This window comes from Pyrgilauda ruficollis, unplaced genomic scaffold, assembly GCF_017590135.1.
Source record: "Pyrgilauda ruficollis isolate IOZ18807 unplaced genomic scaffold, ASM1759013v1 scaffold15, whole genome shotgun sequence".
Lineage (NCBI taxonomy): Eukaryota > Metazoa > Chordata > Aves > Passeriformes > Passeridae > Pyrgilauda > Pyrgilauda ruficollis.
The window spans coordinates 13,419,211-13,435,387 of record NW_024513654.1 but is presented as its reverse complement, the minus strand read 5'-3'; the positions used below and the strand labels follow the sequence as shown (position 1 = coordinate 13,435,387).

Here is a 16,177-nt window from a genome sequence, read left to right as displayed (position 1 = left end):
TTGGCATGAGAGGCATGGTTTATGTTTTTCTCTTTGCTCCTCCATATGCTCATTTGTAGAATAGCAAATTTTAAACAGGAACATTATTTAATCCTTGCCTCTAGCAGTTGTCTTTGTATGTGCTCTGCGCATCTTTGGTTGAGAGAATGTGAATCCTAAGACCCATTTTGACAGAGACTAGAATTTTCACATGATCATGTGATCCTTCTGGTGCTCATTCTTTATATCTTGATGTATTTCGATTTTTCCATCTTTCTGGAAATGTAGAGAAGGGTTAAAATACAGCTCTGAAAATCCAGGGACTAAGTAGAGCTTATTGATCCCCTCCCATTCACGTACACGTTTGATGTGAGAATGCTGACCTAGAAGCACCGAGAGTTAGTTTATTAGTTTTGACATGGGGATTCGTTAGCTGTAATTCAATTAGAACCACACTGATGGATGTGTTTGTATGCTGGGGCTGGCAGCTGTTTTAGGTTCAGAAACTTACAACTGTACTAGGAAAATTGTTTTGTGCAATCTTACCCAAGATTTGTGTTCCTAGGCTAAAAGTGACATCACTCTTGATTTGGTTTGTAATAGATTTCTCAGTGTTTCCAGTTGTGTTTCTAATTAGAATTATGTCTTATTTCCCTCGACAGTTTAAAAATAATGCAAAGTCGCCAAAAGAGAAGCTATCAAGATGATTGAATGTTTTCTTTTTTTGTTTGTTAGTTGGAAACCTTCTTCCATCTTAGTTGGATGCATAGACCTACTAGGTTATGGGAATAATTTTGGTCTTTACCAAAAGAAGGTTATGGTGCAGTCGTTGCTAAACTTAAACTTTCTTCTGTCAGAGTGTCTCAGGACTCTTTCCACTCTCACCCCAGCCCATAACCAGCCAGCTGGTTCCCTTTCTAGTGGGAAAACAACACCTTTCTGCCTGTGTAAATGTTGGCTTTTCAGGTGTGAGATCTGCTGCTCTCTCTCCTACCCTTTCCCATCCTGGCAAAGCTCCTTTCCTTTGCACCTGGGGCAGGGTCTTTTGCAGCAGAATTGTTTTTCCAGGCCTGAAAATGTTTTTCTGCCTCTTAGAACCAAGATTTATGGCTAAAGGGATGGATATTTGAATAACTAACTCTGGAAGTCTGAGAGTCCTAGTTGAGAGCATAGTTATAAGTCAGCTACAAAATTGTCTGCAGTGGAAAGAATGTAAGGGAGATACGGAACTGGTATTCAGTAGTTGATGGAACTTGGTCTTTGAGGGAAAGACAGGTCTAAACCTGTAGGAGGGCGTTCAGGCAGTCTGGGATTGAGGCTACATCCAAAGCTATCTCCATAGCTGCCAGCTCAGAAAGCTCTGGGGTCCTTAACTGGAATGGTGAACTTACCCCTCTGTGTATAGTTTATGATGGCTGAGTGCAGCTACCACAAGAGCCTGCCCGTGCTTTCCTGGAGCATGACTTTAGTCAAGGCTCTGTGTGTGGGATGCTGTTGCCGTGTGTATAATTACCTTTGGAGGTATGGGAGAAAGTCTGGGAGCTCAGGGATTTGAGAAGGGATGGCATTCCCTTTCTGCTCTGTACTTCTGACATGCTGCGATGATGGAGGAGGTTAGAACAGTGCTAAAGCTGTGATGCTTGCCAGGAAAATCTGTGATTGCAGATGAATGTGTATTTGCGAGGTCAGAGTAGTGCTGCACTCGGTAGCATCACACATGAGGTTGAGAATATGTGGCAAGTTGTGTATTCTGACTCAGCCCCTGGAATAGGTTGTCTCTCACAGAAGGCTCAGGACCACATTACTTTGTGTAATAGCTCATTTTGTAATAAGGATATTCCTTTTTTTTTTTTTTTTAATAGTATAATCAGCAAGACACCAGTTAATGATAGTAAAACTTCTTTGTGGTTTTAGAAAACCCTTTGCTGTCAAATGGATCATGAAATTAATTTGGTTTAAAAAATATCCCTCTGAAGCCTGTCCTCTGTCTTGCATCCTCCTCCCAAAACTGAACCACATGGGATGCTTTTGAGGTTGGGGTTCCTATCTGGCTTAATTTGCAGAGCAGCTGGCCCAGACAAGGATGCTAAGGTGCAGAGGTAGGTGTGAACAAGGGTGGCAGGAGTGCTTTATGGAGGTCTTCCCTGTGTTGGATGCCACTTCAGAGTACAAAAAGCAGAATTTAAAGTGCTTTGGTAGGCAGCAAATTAAACAGAAAAGAGAAGACTTTCAAATAGTTTCAGGAGCTTCTTGTCACCAGATGCCTTTGAGGCTTAACCAGCATCAAAAAAGACTGGGTACCTGTTTTATATCAAGTATCAAAATTCCTCCAGTGAGATTAAAAAAATACATACTTTTCTAAATGTAAACTGCATTGATCTGGATAATGAATCAGTTTCTAATAGAGAAGAATCAAAATTTATCCATAAGGAGCTTATTCTGTTTCTGCCTGTGTGTGGACTTCTGCATGTCTTTGAAATGGGATGTAGAAGTAGATGGGTCCTTTGATCTGATTTCTTATCTGGTATAGTTATAAATGCCCCTACTTACAGCTTGTGAAAGACTGTTAGTATTTCAGCACAGTGAAAAAAATCTTTCATGGTTGAGGCAGGCCAGATATGCCTTGAAGAAAAGTTCAAGTTTTCTGAGCTCTTTTGTCTGTTCTTACCTTCAGGGTATCCAGCATGGCCCAAACAGAGAAGAAAGGTGGGCTGCTCCGGAAATCTTCAGCCTCCAAGAAGCCATTGAAAGAGAAAGTGGTGTTGATGTATGATGAAATTTTTACGGTAAGCAGTTGAGCATCTCTTTTTTCTAAAGTGTTGTGTTAAATTTTCTTGGTTAATTTATGCCGAAGGTTTTTTTCCAGTGGATTTCTTTCCTCAAGGTAAGGCCTGCACAGTGTAGGCACATGCTCCAGGCTCTCCTGTTGTCCTGCAGAACTCTGTATTCTGCTCTCTTCCAAAATGTCTCCATGTCCTGTTGCCTACCAGAACCATATCATCTATGGGAAGTCATGGCTTTCCCAGTATTTCTCAAATAACAATTCAGAAAATAAACAGAGGCATCCCAATTGAGAGCTGCTTCTCTTGGTCCTTCTTTTTTTTGGGAATCTCTGTAGCAAGAATTCTGCACTTTGAGACCTCTTGGTCATCTGGCAGGTGATGCTGACTCTGAGCTACCCATGATAAAGACTTTCTTTAAATTCTGCCTGAATGAGTTCTTTGCCCTCATGCCTGTTTCTTTTCCTTACAGACAGAGGACCCCAGTAAATGCAACCCTAGGTTTTGGGAGGAGCTGTTTCTCATGAAGGTAACAGAATGTGGACATCCTGTTGCTGTTCTGCCTACAAAGTGGCAGGCTGTCTGTGCAAGGACTTCTGTTTCTAAGGTGTTGGTGATGGTATAATGTGCATGAACTGCTTCTTAACCTGACAGGTCAACCTGGAGTATCTAGAAGGCAAGCTGGAGGCTCTGGATGGGGAAGAATTAATGAAGATAAAAGATAACATCAACTGCTTGTTTCAGCACTGCATCCAGGCCCTGGGTGAGGAGCACCCAATCAGAGTGGTGAATGCATTACAGGTACCACACTGGGAGAGGGAACGCTGTCTTTCTGCTTCTGAGGAGGCCACGTATTTGTTGCTGGTATCAATCACCTTGGGCTTGTTTCTTTGTTACTGAGAAGTGATGTTTGCAGGACAGTTGCTACTTGTTGTCTGTGGAGGTTCCAAACATTCATAGTCTCTTTACTCTTGGCACAGCAATAGACGGTCTCAGAATTCAAGAGGATCTGATGATGGAGGATGAAGTGGATGGCAATGGGCAATCAAAGGGGCTTGATCACATTGCAGGCTGTTGGTTTGGGGTCTCAAAAGTACTTAGGCTGTGTAGCTTTGTGTTTTACTTTCACCTCTTCTCCCTTATTTCAGCTGCCTTTTTCAATTTCCTTGTGGGTCAAAAAAGAAATAAAGCTCTGGAGAAGTTAGTGTGAAATTTATGCAGGAAATTGCCTCAGCTGGACACTTCCTAATTGGAAGCTGTGAAGAATTATCACTCAGAATTCATAGCCATTTTTGTTCAGGTTGTTCCTTACCAAAGCTCTGCTGTTCTGTATCTGTATCTCTGTGGGAGACTCCCCTCCTCAGTTTTGATATTTGGTGTTACTAGTTCACAAGCTGATTCTCACAGTTTGGTGAATGCATTTGTTTGAGGAGTATGCAGAATGCATTTCAGCTGTAGGAGTACATGATATGAAATTCAGGTTTGAAGAAGTCATCTGTAGGAGACTTTGGATTGGGAAAAGTTGATTTGAAACGGAATATTACATCTCTGTACAATCTTGCATTGTTTTATTGTTGTTTTTGGAATTAGTTTGAAAGTGTGGTACTAAAATTGTAGTTATAGCTACATAGACAGCTTAGACCAGCCCCGAATTCTTAAACTTGTATGCAGACTCCTGGAAGAACTTAGGGCAGGTCACAAGAATCCTGCTGTGTGCATGTAAATAGGAACCAGGTAACACATCCTGAGCTCAAATTGGGAGAGTGTTCCCTTAATCAGACTATGTTAATGTGGAAATCCTGAAGCCAAAACTTATTTAAGCAATCCTTTTTTTGAGAATCAGCAGGATGACTAAAGGTGTGTTTAGCCCAGTATCTGTTTCTGACAGTAACCAAAAAAAGGATGTCTACCTTACATTTTTGCTTTTGTGTGGTTCTAGAGGTCTGCTAATTCCATCAGGTCTGTTTTGTCTCCAGCTTTACACATGAAACTAGTTACCTCCAACTGGTGAATTTAAGCTGGAATCTAAAAGTACGGTGGTTGTATTCCTGCTCATTCCCTTCTTCACAGGACTGAGAAGTGCCTGATGACAAAAGTCACCCCAGACATTTCTGTCTCTTAGGACAAATGAGTAATTTGCTGCCCATACATTTTCCAGGGAGTCTGCTGGAAGCATAGTGTGCTGATACCTGCGTATCTTCAAGAACTTGGAATGAAGCAGTAATTAAGCTGCCTGATAGACTTGGAGCCTTTTTTTTTTTGGTGGGAAGATTGGTTCTTCTTGTTGACAAAGATACAGTTTATTGGTCCAAACTGGTATAGCAGTGTGGTAACCAAACAGAAATTTGTGCTCAAACAAGAAAAATATGGACAAATATATTCTTCTCCAATTTTTATGAATTTTCAGCATCCAAGATCCCTTTTAGAAATGCCAGAGCTGGAGGAGAGGTCAGACAAAATGTATGGCTTCCAGGCTGGTGGTATTAATTTCAGGATCTGCCAGTGCTAGGAGGGGATCATGCAGTGGGTTTTGCTATTGAGTTGGAGGTGTTGCCTTACATCTTACCTTCTGGTTTTTCCCTTTGCAGACTTTGTGTGCATTGATTCGGGGTGTCCATCAGAAGAACAAATCCACTTCTGGGTTTGACATCATCAACATGCTTGTGGGTTTTGACAAGGCAGAGCTGTGTATGAAGGTGAGGCCCTGGCAGTGCAGAGAAGCAGTTTGCACAGCAGTTGTGTTGCAAGGGCAGTGAGTGTACATGGGTGTGTCTACCAGGCAGCAGCTTTTGGGGGAAATATTTGAGCCACTTACTAAAAATAGCTATCCTGAAGTTCTGTACCTGCCAGTAGCACAGACATTTGGGGTCCCTGGGTTGGTTAGTAATATAACAGAGCACGTTCTTTTTCTTTAGTTCCACTCTGTGTAGTCAGTGTTGTTGAGAAACCTTAAAGCCAGAAAAGGCTGTCACGGGTGATCACCACCTAGTATTGAACCTCACATCTTTTTCTTTATCTCAGAGTCATACTCTGGGTTCTCACACTCCATCAGCACATGTACTGTTTTAAACTTACTTGATGTTCTGTTGAGTTTGGGAAATGACAAAGTAACCAGTGATGAAGCTGAATTCTTGTTGTATCTTTCATCTCTCCACAAGAGTAGCAGTTTTTCTTCTCTATACAATCTGTAGTATATTTGTGGAAAACATTAAGTTGTAGTTTGCCTATCAAATTTTTAATCATAACTTATATATGTATTGTTAATTGGAGCTGTGCTGCTGCATCTAGAGAAAACTCATGGAAAATGATAATGATGTTCTACCAGTAGTCATTAAGCTTAGTTAACACAAATAGTGTTGAAAAGCAATAGTATGAATATGGCCTGTGTAGCAGTAGTAATGGCTCTGTTATTGATTCTGGAATAACATGGCTTTATATTGGTGCTTTGCTACTTGAATCTTCCAGAAGGCTTTATATCAAAACATTTCAAGTAATTTAAGACTACTTTTCAATAATGTGACTGTTGTTCTTTAGAATCTCATGGAGAGCTTGGACTCCCTCCTCTGTGCAGAAGGTTCTGAAAGCCTCAAAAGCTTGTGTCTGAAGCTACTTCTCTGCTTGGTGACAGTAAGTAATTAACAGCTGTATAATAACTTAAGGGCTTATATGAGCCACATCTGAGGGATGGAACTGTTTCAAAACTTGAGCAGAGTGCTGCAGTGTGAAGCTTAAGAAGGGGAAAGAAATGGTGAATGAGAGCCCGCGTCAGTCCAGAATATGCGTGATGACTCCAACTGTGATGCCAACGCAGACTAGCGCTTTTCATCCTGTAGGATAGGTGCCAACTGGGGCTAAAGGGGAGAGGCAGGAGGACGTATCAGTTGGATTCACAGCTGTGGGTTTTTTTAAGGAAAAAGATACCAAAGAAGTCCCAGATAAATGGAAAGGAAGGGAGAAGGGTTGAGGGAAGACAGAAAGTGTGGAGTAGACCAGAGTGGTGAGGATGTGAAGAACGAGGAAGTTGTAATAAATTACCACTCATCAGCTTTTGGAGATGGTCAACTGTGAATTGTTTTGACTGTGATAAGAGATAATTGAGAGTGGTGGAACTCTTCATTGCCCTCTTCATGATGGGAATGTTCTCAGTGAAGCATATGTGCCCTGTTTTTCATTCTCTGCCTCCTTGTAGAGCCTGCAACAGCTGATGGCTGCTGTCATTCAGGCAGCTGTGTAAAATACCGACGTGTGGAGGAATGGGGGAGCTCTTAGTCCGTGGGTGGTGTTTCCTGGCAGAGGAAGGGCTGGCAGTCAGGACAGATTTCTTTTACTTCATGTTTAGCTCTATTGCTAGTCACACCTTGACTTGCAAAGTGTGAGATTCTGGATAAACGTGTCCATCTGGAAGCAGAACTCTCCTGTTCCCAATGTGTGCCAGAGGCAGCTACAGCACTGGTGGAGGTTTTGGATGAGCTTTTTAAACTTGTGTTTGTACTCAGGTGACAGATAACATTAGCCAGAACACCATCCTGGAGTATGTGATGATTAACAGCATATTTGAAGCTATTTTACAGGTAAGGGTTCTTCCTTCTGCTGTGGGGACTCTTCCGTAGTGAGAACTTCCAGTAGTGTGTTTGCTTTTCAGCTTTTTCAATGCAGTGTAGTTCACTGGCACTGTTGTTACTTCATTCATAGCTCAGTCATACATATATTTTGTAATGTTCCCTCCCCTTTACTCTAGTCTGCTGTGTTTAGTCGCTACTGACTATTTAAAGTATTTTCACTTGAGACATTTCTACACAGTTAGAATCTGAACAGATTTCTGGGCTATTTTCACACAGAATTCCTTTACTGGAGAAACTGTTTTTCAGAAGGTAGTGTGGATATATTTTTTTCTGCTCTTGGATACATTATACTTTTTTCAGTGGAACTGAGCCTTGGAGAAAACCAGGACACTTGCACAGTTTATGATAAGATAATATACAGTGCTGTTGTGAAATATATTTTCCCTTTATGCCCTGAAAGCCTGTGTGCATCCTTTCTGTGATAAATAAGCTTCTCTGTGTGCAGAACTTCCTTGAGGCAGTGACACTCCCTTCACCCTAAATATCCTCTTTCAGATAGGACATAATTTGCTCTTACACATACATTTCATGGGTATACTCTGAGTCACTGCAAGCTTCCTGAAGGAGGCCTAACAGAACAGTGTGATTGTTTATTCCAGATCCTGTCCAACCCTCTTAGTCGCAGGGAACATGGGTATGATGCTGTTGTCCTTCTGGCCTTGCTGGTCAACTACAGAAAGTATGAGGTAGGTGTAGAAACATCACTTCTCTCTACTTTATTAATTTAGGGTGGCCTCTGGATTATGAAGGCAGCACACAGTACAATTCTGAGCAGTGCACACTGTAGCATCAGGGCATCAGCGTGGAGCAGGAGAAGCTTTGCAAGGCAGCCCTGGTGATGCTCCCTGTGTCTGTCTCTGATGGATGTGTACAATCAAATGTGTGTGATACTCCTACAGCTCCTTCTGTGCCGGCATGAAAGAAACTACCTAGAGAATTTGCATTTTCTTTGTGGAAATAGTCTGAGGAAGGTCCTTTTGGAAGAGTTGCTGTTGTGCCAAACCACATGTCTGCCTCAGTTTGTGTGTGACTGTGTGGCTATACATAATCTCCAAAGTAAAATGAGCTGTCAGTCATCCTGGGCTTCAGACTGAATTTGTGATTCAGGACCTGAGTAGCTGACTGAAAGAGCACAGATCCCCAGAAGAGATGGTGGAGCTGTGACCAAAGAATGAACTGAAACATCACAGCTAGTAGTTCCAAGAGAAGTCTCTCTCTCGCTCTTTGATGGATTCCTCTTTGAGGAACTTTATTCATCATTCTTTTTATGTTTATGGTATATTCCCATTTTTCCTGTTAATTTCTGTTATTCATCAGCTTGGAAAAAAGCCCCATGTCAAATGTCAGAACAACACCTAATGTTGGCTTTTTTTTTGTATGAGGCATGATGCTTTAATGATCAGGGTTTTTTTCTTCATAAATAGGAATATCTTAATATACTTCATTAGGCACCAAATAGGAAGGTTCTGGAATAACCTGCCTTTCAACAGAATTACTGGGAGGGAGCAGGCTTCAAAACCTACCTGGTTTTATAATAGATCTTGTTCTGAATTATGAATAGACCTAGAGAATATGCAAGGACAAGAACTACACTTGGTGTCAAAGTAATGCCTGTCAATTTCTCATTCCTGTCAATGATGTCAGAATCATGAATTGCAGATTCTCTTCAGCATTCTGTGCTGTGGTAGCATGGAACAGGAACATGGAGTCTGATTTCAGTATATGGCTATGAGGGAAAACTGTTGGGAACTATCTGTAAGTGGGGTTACTTATGAGGGTGGACTGGGAAGACCCAAAGGTGTCATTGCAACATTCAGACAGATGATGGAGAGCTGTGTAATCCCATCCCTGAGGCATGGAGCCCTGTGGACTGCAGTTTATGTCCTTTCCTTAGTCAGGTGGAATGTTGTGAGTGCAGGAGACTTGTCCTTGGATTTCGGGGGAGTATTGAGCTGGGGTTGAGTGCTTTGGAGAACACGCCGAGACGTCTTGAAACTGGGCACTCTTAAGGAAGTTGTGCTGATGTTTGAAAAGTGCAATCCATACAATCCAACTGAAGCAGACATGTAGCAAGGGGAACTTCAGCCCAAGCAGCACTCAGGAGGGTTTTATGTGACAACTGCCCAACACTGCCCTTTGTAGCAGTGCTACAAGCCAAGCCTCTAGTAATGCAGCCATAATCTTTGTCCTTGAGTAGCTGCTTTCATTTGCTGTTCTTTGGCCCTTAGGGTCAGTATGGTGGTTGTCTGGTTGTCAGTGAATTGTAGCACACTTTCATGCCTCAGGTGCTCTGGAGTTCTCTTTTTCAGCTGTGGTGCAGCTGAAAGGTTCTCTTTTGGTCTGAACTCCCTTGGTTAAGTTGTGTTTCCAGCTGTTTAAGAAAATCTAATAAGGCTCAAAATTCATTAGCTGACTATGTTTTGTGTCTATTTTTAGTGTAAATACCAGTGTGTTTTACATTAGGATGTTCTTTTGTATTTTTGGGATGTGTATTTTGTAATCTCTCAAATTCCTTGGAGAGAGTATCTCTCCATTACCTATGTTGATGAGATCTTGCTTATTAACTCCTGTTCTAGGAATTTGCATGTCTTTACTTGTAACCTTTAAAGGGATGCCTCTGATTGAAATCCTAATAATTTTCACAAGTTGTTCCAACTATATACTTGTCCAAGGCTTCAGCTATATTTTCTTTTTTTTTTTTTTTTTTTTTTTTTTTTTTTTTTTTTTTAAGCACACTTTCATGCCTCAGGTGCTCTGGAGTTCTCTTTTTCAGCTGTGGTGCAGCTGAAAGGTTCTCTTTTGGACTGAACTCCATGGTTAAGTTGTATTTCCAGCTGTTTAAGAAAATCTAATAAGGCTCAAAATTCATTAGCTGACTATGTTTTGTGTCTATTTTTAGTGTAAATACCAGTGTGTTTTACATTAGGATGTTCTTTTGTATTTTTGGGATGTGTATTTTGTAATCTCTCAAATTCCTTGGAGAGAGTATCTCTCCATTACCTATGTTGATGAGATCTTGCTTATTAACTCCTGTTCTAGGAATTTGCATGTCTTTACTTGTAACCTTTAAAGGGATGCCTCTGATTGAAATCCTAATAATTTTCACAAGTTGTTCCAACTATATACTTGTCCAAGGCTTCAGCTATATTTTCTTTTTTTTTTTTTTTTTTTTTTTTTTTTTTTTTTTTTTTAATACTAGTCCTGATTTTGGAGACAATGCTTTTGCATTGATACTGTGAGAAAGAAAATGCTGTGAGAAAAAGTAATTATTTGATCATTTTGCCAGTGTTTTAAGGGGTGGCTGATAGGATAGCAAGTTAAATCATAAAATCAAATAGTGACTTTTGAATACATGGTCAATGATAACATCTAGGCAGAAGTTTGTTTGAGTCATATTCAACGTGCTAGAATTACATTGTGGCTTTTGTTAGACAGAGCTGTAAGAAATAATTTAAAGTGTGGGGTTTTCCCTTTGTGTGCTTGTCTGGCTGCATATAGTGTTTCCAACAACACTTCCTGTCCAGTTTTGTGCACTTGCCTCTCTTTGGTATAGACAACCATGGGTACTGAAAGACACAGCTCTGGAGAATCATAAAGTTCATGTGTTTTTCTTTTTTCTTTTTTTTTTTCCAAAGATCTTGCATAACTCAAATGATTTTTAAAAAATATTCTCTTTAAAAGAAAAGTAATTATTCAAGCTCCAATTCCCTGCAAAATGACCTGCCTGCAGATGAGACTTTTCTTCTGTGTCTTCTTTCAAAATCAGCTTTTTTGGTTTTGCACTGACACATATAAACCATGTGCATTTGCTAATCTGAAATGCTTCTGAAATTATTAGCATTTGTCTTAGTTTTGCACTGACACATATAAACCAGGAAAAATGTGCATTTGCTAATCTGAAATGCTTCTGAAATTATTAGCATTTGTCTTTATAGATGAAGCCTGTGTGCTTTCTTCAGCTAAATTCAAGGCATTTATCTTCTCTAGAGATTTCCAGCTCTTAGTGTGCAAACAAAGTGTTGCTCTCTAACCCAGCAGCAGATGAGTCTAGAATGTTGTCCTGCCTTCCTGGGTGCTGCTTTAAGCAATCTTTACAGGGTGTTGCAGAAGGGAGAGAGCAGAGCACTAATGCTGCATCCAGCTTCACTGCCTGTTCCTGCTGCAAAACTCTGTGTGTGTCACAGATAACAGGCTTGCAGGATGGCTGCTCCACTTTCCAGACTGGCAGATGAGCTGGTGGAGGGATGGAAACTCCCTCCTCTTCTCAAAATCAGGAGAGTGCCTGGCTGAGCCAATAAGGGGAACATGTCCCTGGCCTAGTGGTCTTACCATGTGCTGTGACTCTGCTTATTTGTGTATATTCTGTTTTATGGGACAGTGTGACGGAGATTCTTCCCAGGTGGTTGTGTAAACTTGGAAACATAATAGTGGTTTTTTTCCTCTGAAGGCTGAACTTAAAACCATTTTCCTTTCTTCTTTGTCGCCCCACCTTGAGCAGTCAGTGAATCCCTACATTGTGAAGCTGTCCATTGTGGATGATGAGGCCACACTCAATGTGAGTACTTGGCTTGATTTCTCTGTGCTGCTGGAGATGCTCTTTCACATGAAGTGTAGGCTAATGGACGCTGGCATGGGGTATGGTAGAAATCAGGTCTCAGAACAGTGCTGCTCTAAGGAGTGCCAGTGCAGTGATTGTTCAGCCCTGACTGAATTGCAAAGTGCTCTTGCAATAGGTTAGGCAGCTCATGATTTGAGCAGTTTGATCACCAGTTAAATGGTGGGGGTGGTTAAAAAGCTAGGTAGCAAGAAACATGCTACAGTTGATCTATTATGCATTCATGAACTATCTGTACACTGTTTGCTGTCATGTGCCAAAGAGGACAGGATGATTTATGCCAAAGGGAATCTCATTTCTGGTGCTGTGTCACTTGATTTTACCAGTCCACAAGGCAATTCTTGTAGCTCAGTGGAAGCCTGTATCTGAGTCAAGAGTCCTGCAATATGTTTTGGATTGTAGCTACAGTCTGAGTTTTTTATCCAGGCCTGGATTAAAATTGACAGCAGACTGAGTTATGTGAGTTCTGGGCTTGGGAGCTGCTCTTTAGGCATGAAGCAGAAAGCAAGCTCCATGGTAAATAAAGGGTGAGAACTGTTAGTAGTTGTGTAATGGTGGAGGCTGTTTGCAAGCAGTCAGAGGCTATTCGTGTCTGTGACTCTTTGTTTTAAATTTTTGGATATCCTTCCTCTGACACCAACTTCTTTCTAAATTGCTTGATGCTTTACTGAGGCTTCTTGAGTGAGAGCTCTATCAGGAGGTCCAAGGAGAATAAATGTTTTCTGTTTAACTTAGTAATTAGTAAATAACTCTCAATTTTGTTGTCTGGGTTTTTGTGTTATGATGTTGTTGTATCATAGCACATCTTAATAGTTCAAACAGCTTCAAGAGAAATTCTGCATAGCATGCTAGGTTATCTTGGGAGGGTAGCATTGCTATGTGTGTTCAATGTGTGATTTTCTACCTTGAGATTTTAATGTGGAGTTTTTTTTAAACACTTTTTTTTTTCAGGGAATGGGACTTGTAATTGGCCAGGCTTTATCAGAATATAACAGGTAAAACCAAATCGTGTCATGTTTTTCAATACATGATAGTTACTGTACATTTTCACAAACTTTATTTTCTTTCTGTGTTAAAGCACTTCTTTATCACCTGACAGCCTTGATGCACCTGGAGAGGCAGGGAATAGTCTTATGCTTTGAAGTACTTGGCTTCAGTTGATGCAGTCATTGCAAGTCTCAGTGTATCTGTACCAGCTGGGCTGACATGCTTCAGGAGAGATCTTGCTGTAGGGGAAGATATCCATTGTATGTTTTTATTGTCATGGATTTTACCTCTGTGTGAACTTTGTGTAAAATCTTAGTCACAAGTGAAAACATAATAATTTGCTGACAACTTCTCTATTGAAAAATTGATTTAGCTGAAACACTATCTACAACAAACAAACAAATGTATCCAGGGCTGTCCGCATACCAGATCAGAGATGATTAGGAGTTGTAAACTCTTCCAAATGGTGGAAAGCAGTAACTACTGCTGAAGAAAGAGCCAGAAAGGCAGCATATTCTTAGCCTCTACTTCATAAGTAGCACCATAAAACATGCAGGCTTTCCTAAGAGGAAAGTGCTTTAGAAAAATTTGGAAACTTACAGCAATTTCACCTAGGAAACTCAATTTTTTTTTGTGCAGTAGGGTTCTCAAAATATCCAGAAAAATGTTTTTATTCATTTGAAAGCCTACTGTGATAGTTATGCAGGTGACTTGCAAAATCAGCAAATCATGTAGATGTATTTAACAGAGTAAGTGATTAGGGTAAAGCAGAAAAAAACTTCACCCACCCAATTTCCTTCATTCTGACAAAAGCTGTCTCAGATCATGGCCTGGTTTTCTTAGCTCATTTCTTCCCCCTTTCCCAAGAATTTAAAGTTGGTTTCTTGGCATGTTACACTGTGTGTGATCGGATTCCTGTGTGACAGACAAAATAAATGGCCGTGTGAGCTTTGCTAGTCCCTTTGAGTGCCTGATGAAGCAGTGTAGCTTTAATCTGAAGTACCCAACCTGTTTGTTGACTTCACTTGCTCTAGTTCCAGTCTCTTCACTTGCTCCAGGAAAATGGGATCAGGCCATGGACCATAAAGGTCCATGTGGTTTCTGCTGGCCATTTCTGCTGATTTCTTTCTGTACACAGTTGGATGACCAACTCTGGTTTTTTCTGTAGTGGATGATGAAATGAAAATGTTCTGTGTGCTCATGTGGCTTATTACTGTTTGTCTAGTGCAGGACCAAATTTGTGAAGTCACTTGATCCCTTTCCTTCAGAGTTAGCCCAGACTGCTTGTCCTCTGCAACAGCACAAGCATTGTTCAAGTTTTACTTCTTTCTGCAGCTGCACTTCAACTCTACACAATTTACAAATATTTTAATACCCTTTATCTCTTCTTTTGTGAGTCCTTGAAAAAGGCTGTTGAATGTTGAAGTTTCCTCCATCCTATATTCTTGTCAAATAGGACTAAGACATAGGGATTTAGGTGAAGTAACCGTGGTTCCATTTCTAGCCCTGAAACTTCATCCTTATTCCTTTTTGTTCAGGCAATACAAAGATAAAGAAGAGGAGCATCAGACTGGTTTCTTCTCAGCCCTAACTAACATGGTAAGCATGGAAACACGTTTTTCCATTCTTAAAAAGGTGCATTCATGCAAGTTCAGGAGGAGAGTGTTTCTAAAAAGTGTGAGTTTGGAATGTGAGGTCTGGAGATAGAGATGGATTGAATGAATCAAAACTAAATACAACTGAAATGGTTGTATTCTGAGGTGTGTGTTGTCTGGCTGGGAAAGCTCTTTCAAAGGATGAGACCTCTACTCTTGTGTTGATAGCTGAAATTCTTTTCCTGCATCTTCTTCACTCCAGCTGACTTTATTTTAAAAATCACCTTACTTTAAACTTGTATTAATTTTTTAACTTCTTAATCCTTTTAGACAGCTATGTATTTTTAAAAACTAGTTACTACTCTGGTGATGTGGCCTAAAACATAGTGGCACATAGTCTGGAATGTCACTAGTCTTTGAGGTTCTGTTTCTGTACTGTTTTGTTTCTCAAACTTGGATGCACTTTAGCTATGAAGTGAAGCTTGGATTCTGCAGTGGGCACTGTCTGCATTTTTGAAGGGATACCCTTCAAAAACAGTTGTGAATTTCTTCCTTGTAAAGAGTATTCACTGTTCCTCTTGTTCAGTTTGGCTTTGCTTTAGTCAGAGATTTCATACTAATCTGAAATCTAACTGACAGAAAAATTTCCTGTAGGTAAGGGTAGTTCAGTGTAGACCGCTTTCTGTAGGAGTGACTTGGGTAAAACTGTGACCACCCTGGGGCAAGCAGATAGGAAATAATCTCTGTTATCCTCTTAAAAAATGGCAAACTAATCCAGGCTGGGATATAAGATTCAGTCTTTTTTTTTTTGTCCTTTTTTAATGATTTGACAGGTGAAGCATTTGGTCAGTGACAGTACAGCAAAATAAAATGTGTTTTTACCCATGTGTTGTCTCTTGCTGTCTAATAGCTTTCCCAAATTCCTGCTGTGCAATGCTCTCTCTTTCCATAGGTGGGCAGCATGTTCATAGCAGATGCTGATGAGAAGATCTCTGTCCAGTAAGTGCACAGCTTATTACTGTTATTTACACAGTGGAGTGGTCGGTGCCATCCCTTCCGTCATGCAGCTATTTAATGTCACAAAGCAAACTAGAGGAGCAGGTTCTCCTGTCACTGAAATGGTACCACACCCTGCAAACTGTGATTTGCCCTTCCGTGAGGAGGGTACAGCAGGAGGAGACACAGCTGAATTGCTTGTAATGAAGTCTATAAAAAAAAACTCCAGTGGTTTTTATGAGGTGTTTATGAAATATAATAGGTGTGTCAGGGGTGACACATGAGAAGCAAAGGTTGTGCACTCTGGCCCTCACCAAAATATTTTCTAAATTAATGGGGCAACTGATAAATCTGAGAGATTTTAGTGTTTTTAGGACTGTCTGCTCTTAAAAGAGAGGGCTTTAAGTGGAAAACACTAAGCAACTAGGGACACCTTCAGTGGGAAAGCAACAAAACTTGTACATGTGCTGTATTTTTGTGAATTGCTACTACTAGTACTGTAATTAGTACTACTAATAGTTGGAAGAACAACTGGACTACAGAGGCAGAATTTTCCATAGTTGAAAAAAAAAATGCTTTTTTCAGGTAGGCTATGCTTCTGAA

The 16,177-nt window shown here is 40.6% G+C and overlaps 1 protein-coding gene across 4 annotated transcripts in view; it reads left to right on the top strand.

The window, feature by feature from the left end:
• ARMH3 (armadillo like helical domain containing 3) overlaps window positions 1–16,177 on the top strand; it is a 125,213-nt gene that overhangs the window by 4,500 nt on the left and 104,536 nt on the right. For all 4 annotated transcript variants that reach the window (XM_041460983.1, XM_041460981.1, XM_041460985.1 and 1 more), the window contains exons 2-12: window positions 2,654–2,765; window positions 3,232–3,288; window positions 3,414–3,560; window positions 5,348–5,455; window positions 6,294–6,386; window positions 7,256–7,330; window positions 7,981–8,067; window positions 11,880–11,936; window positions 12,948–12,991; window positions 14,522–14,582; window positions 15,531–15,577. In XM_041460983.1, coding sequence (XP_041316917.1) covers window positions 2,664–2,765; window positions 3,232–3,288; window positions 3,414–3,560; window positions 5,348–5,455; window positions 6,294–6,386; window positions 7,256–7,330; window positions 7,981–8,067; window positions 11,880–11,936; window positions 12,948–12,991; window positions 14,522–14,582; window positions 15,531–15,577 — 878 coding nt within the window. In that variant the 5' untranslated portion in view covers window positions 2,654–2,663. The remainder of the gene's footprint in view (window positions 1–2,653; window positions 2,766–3,231; window positions 3,289–3,413; window positions 3,561–5,347; window positions 5,456–6,293; window positions 6,387–7,255; window positions 7,331–7,980; window positions 8,068–11,879; window positions 11,937–12,947; window positions 12,992–14,521; window positions 14,583–15,530; window positions 15,578–16,177) is intronic.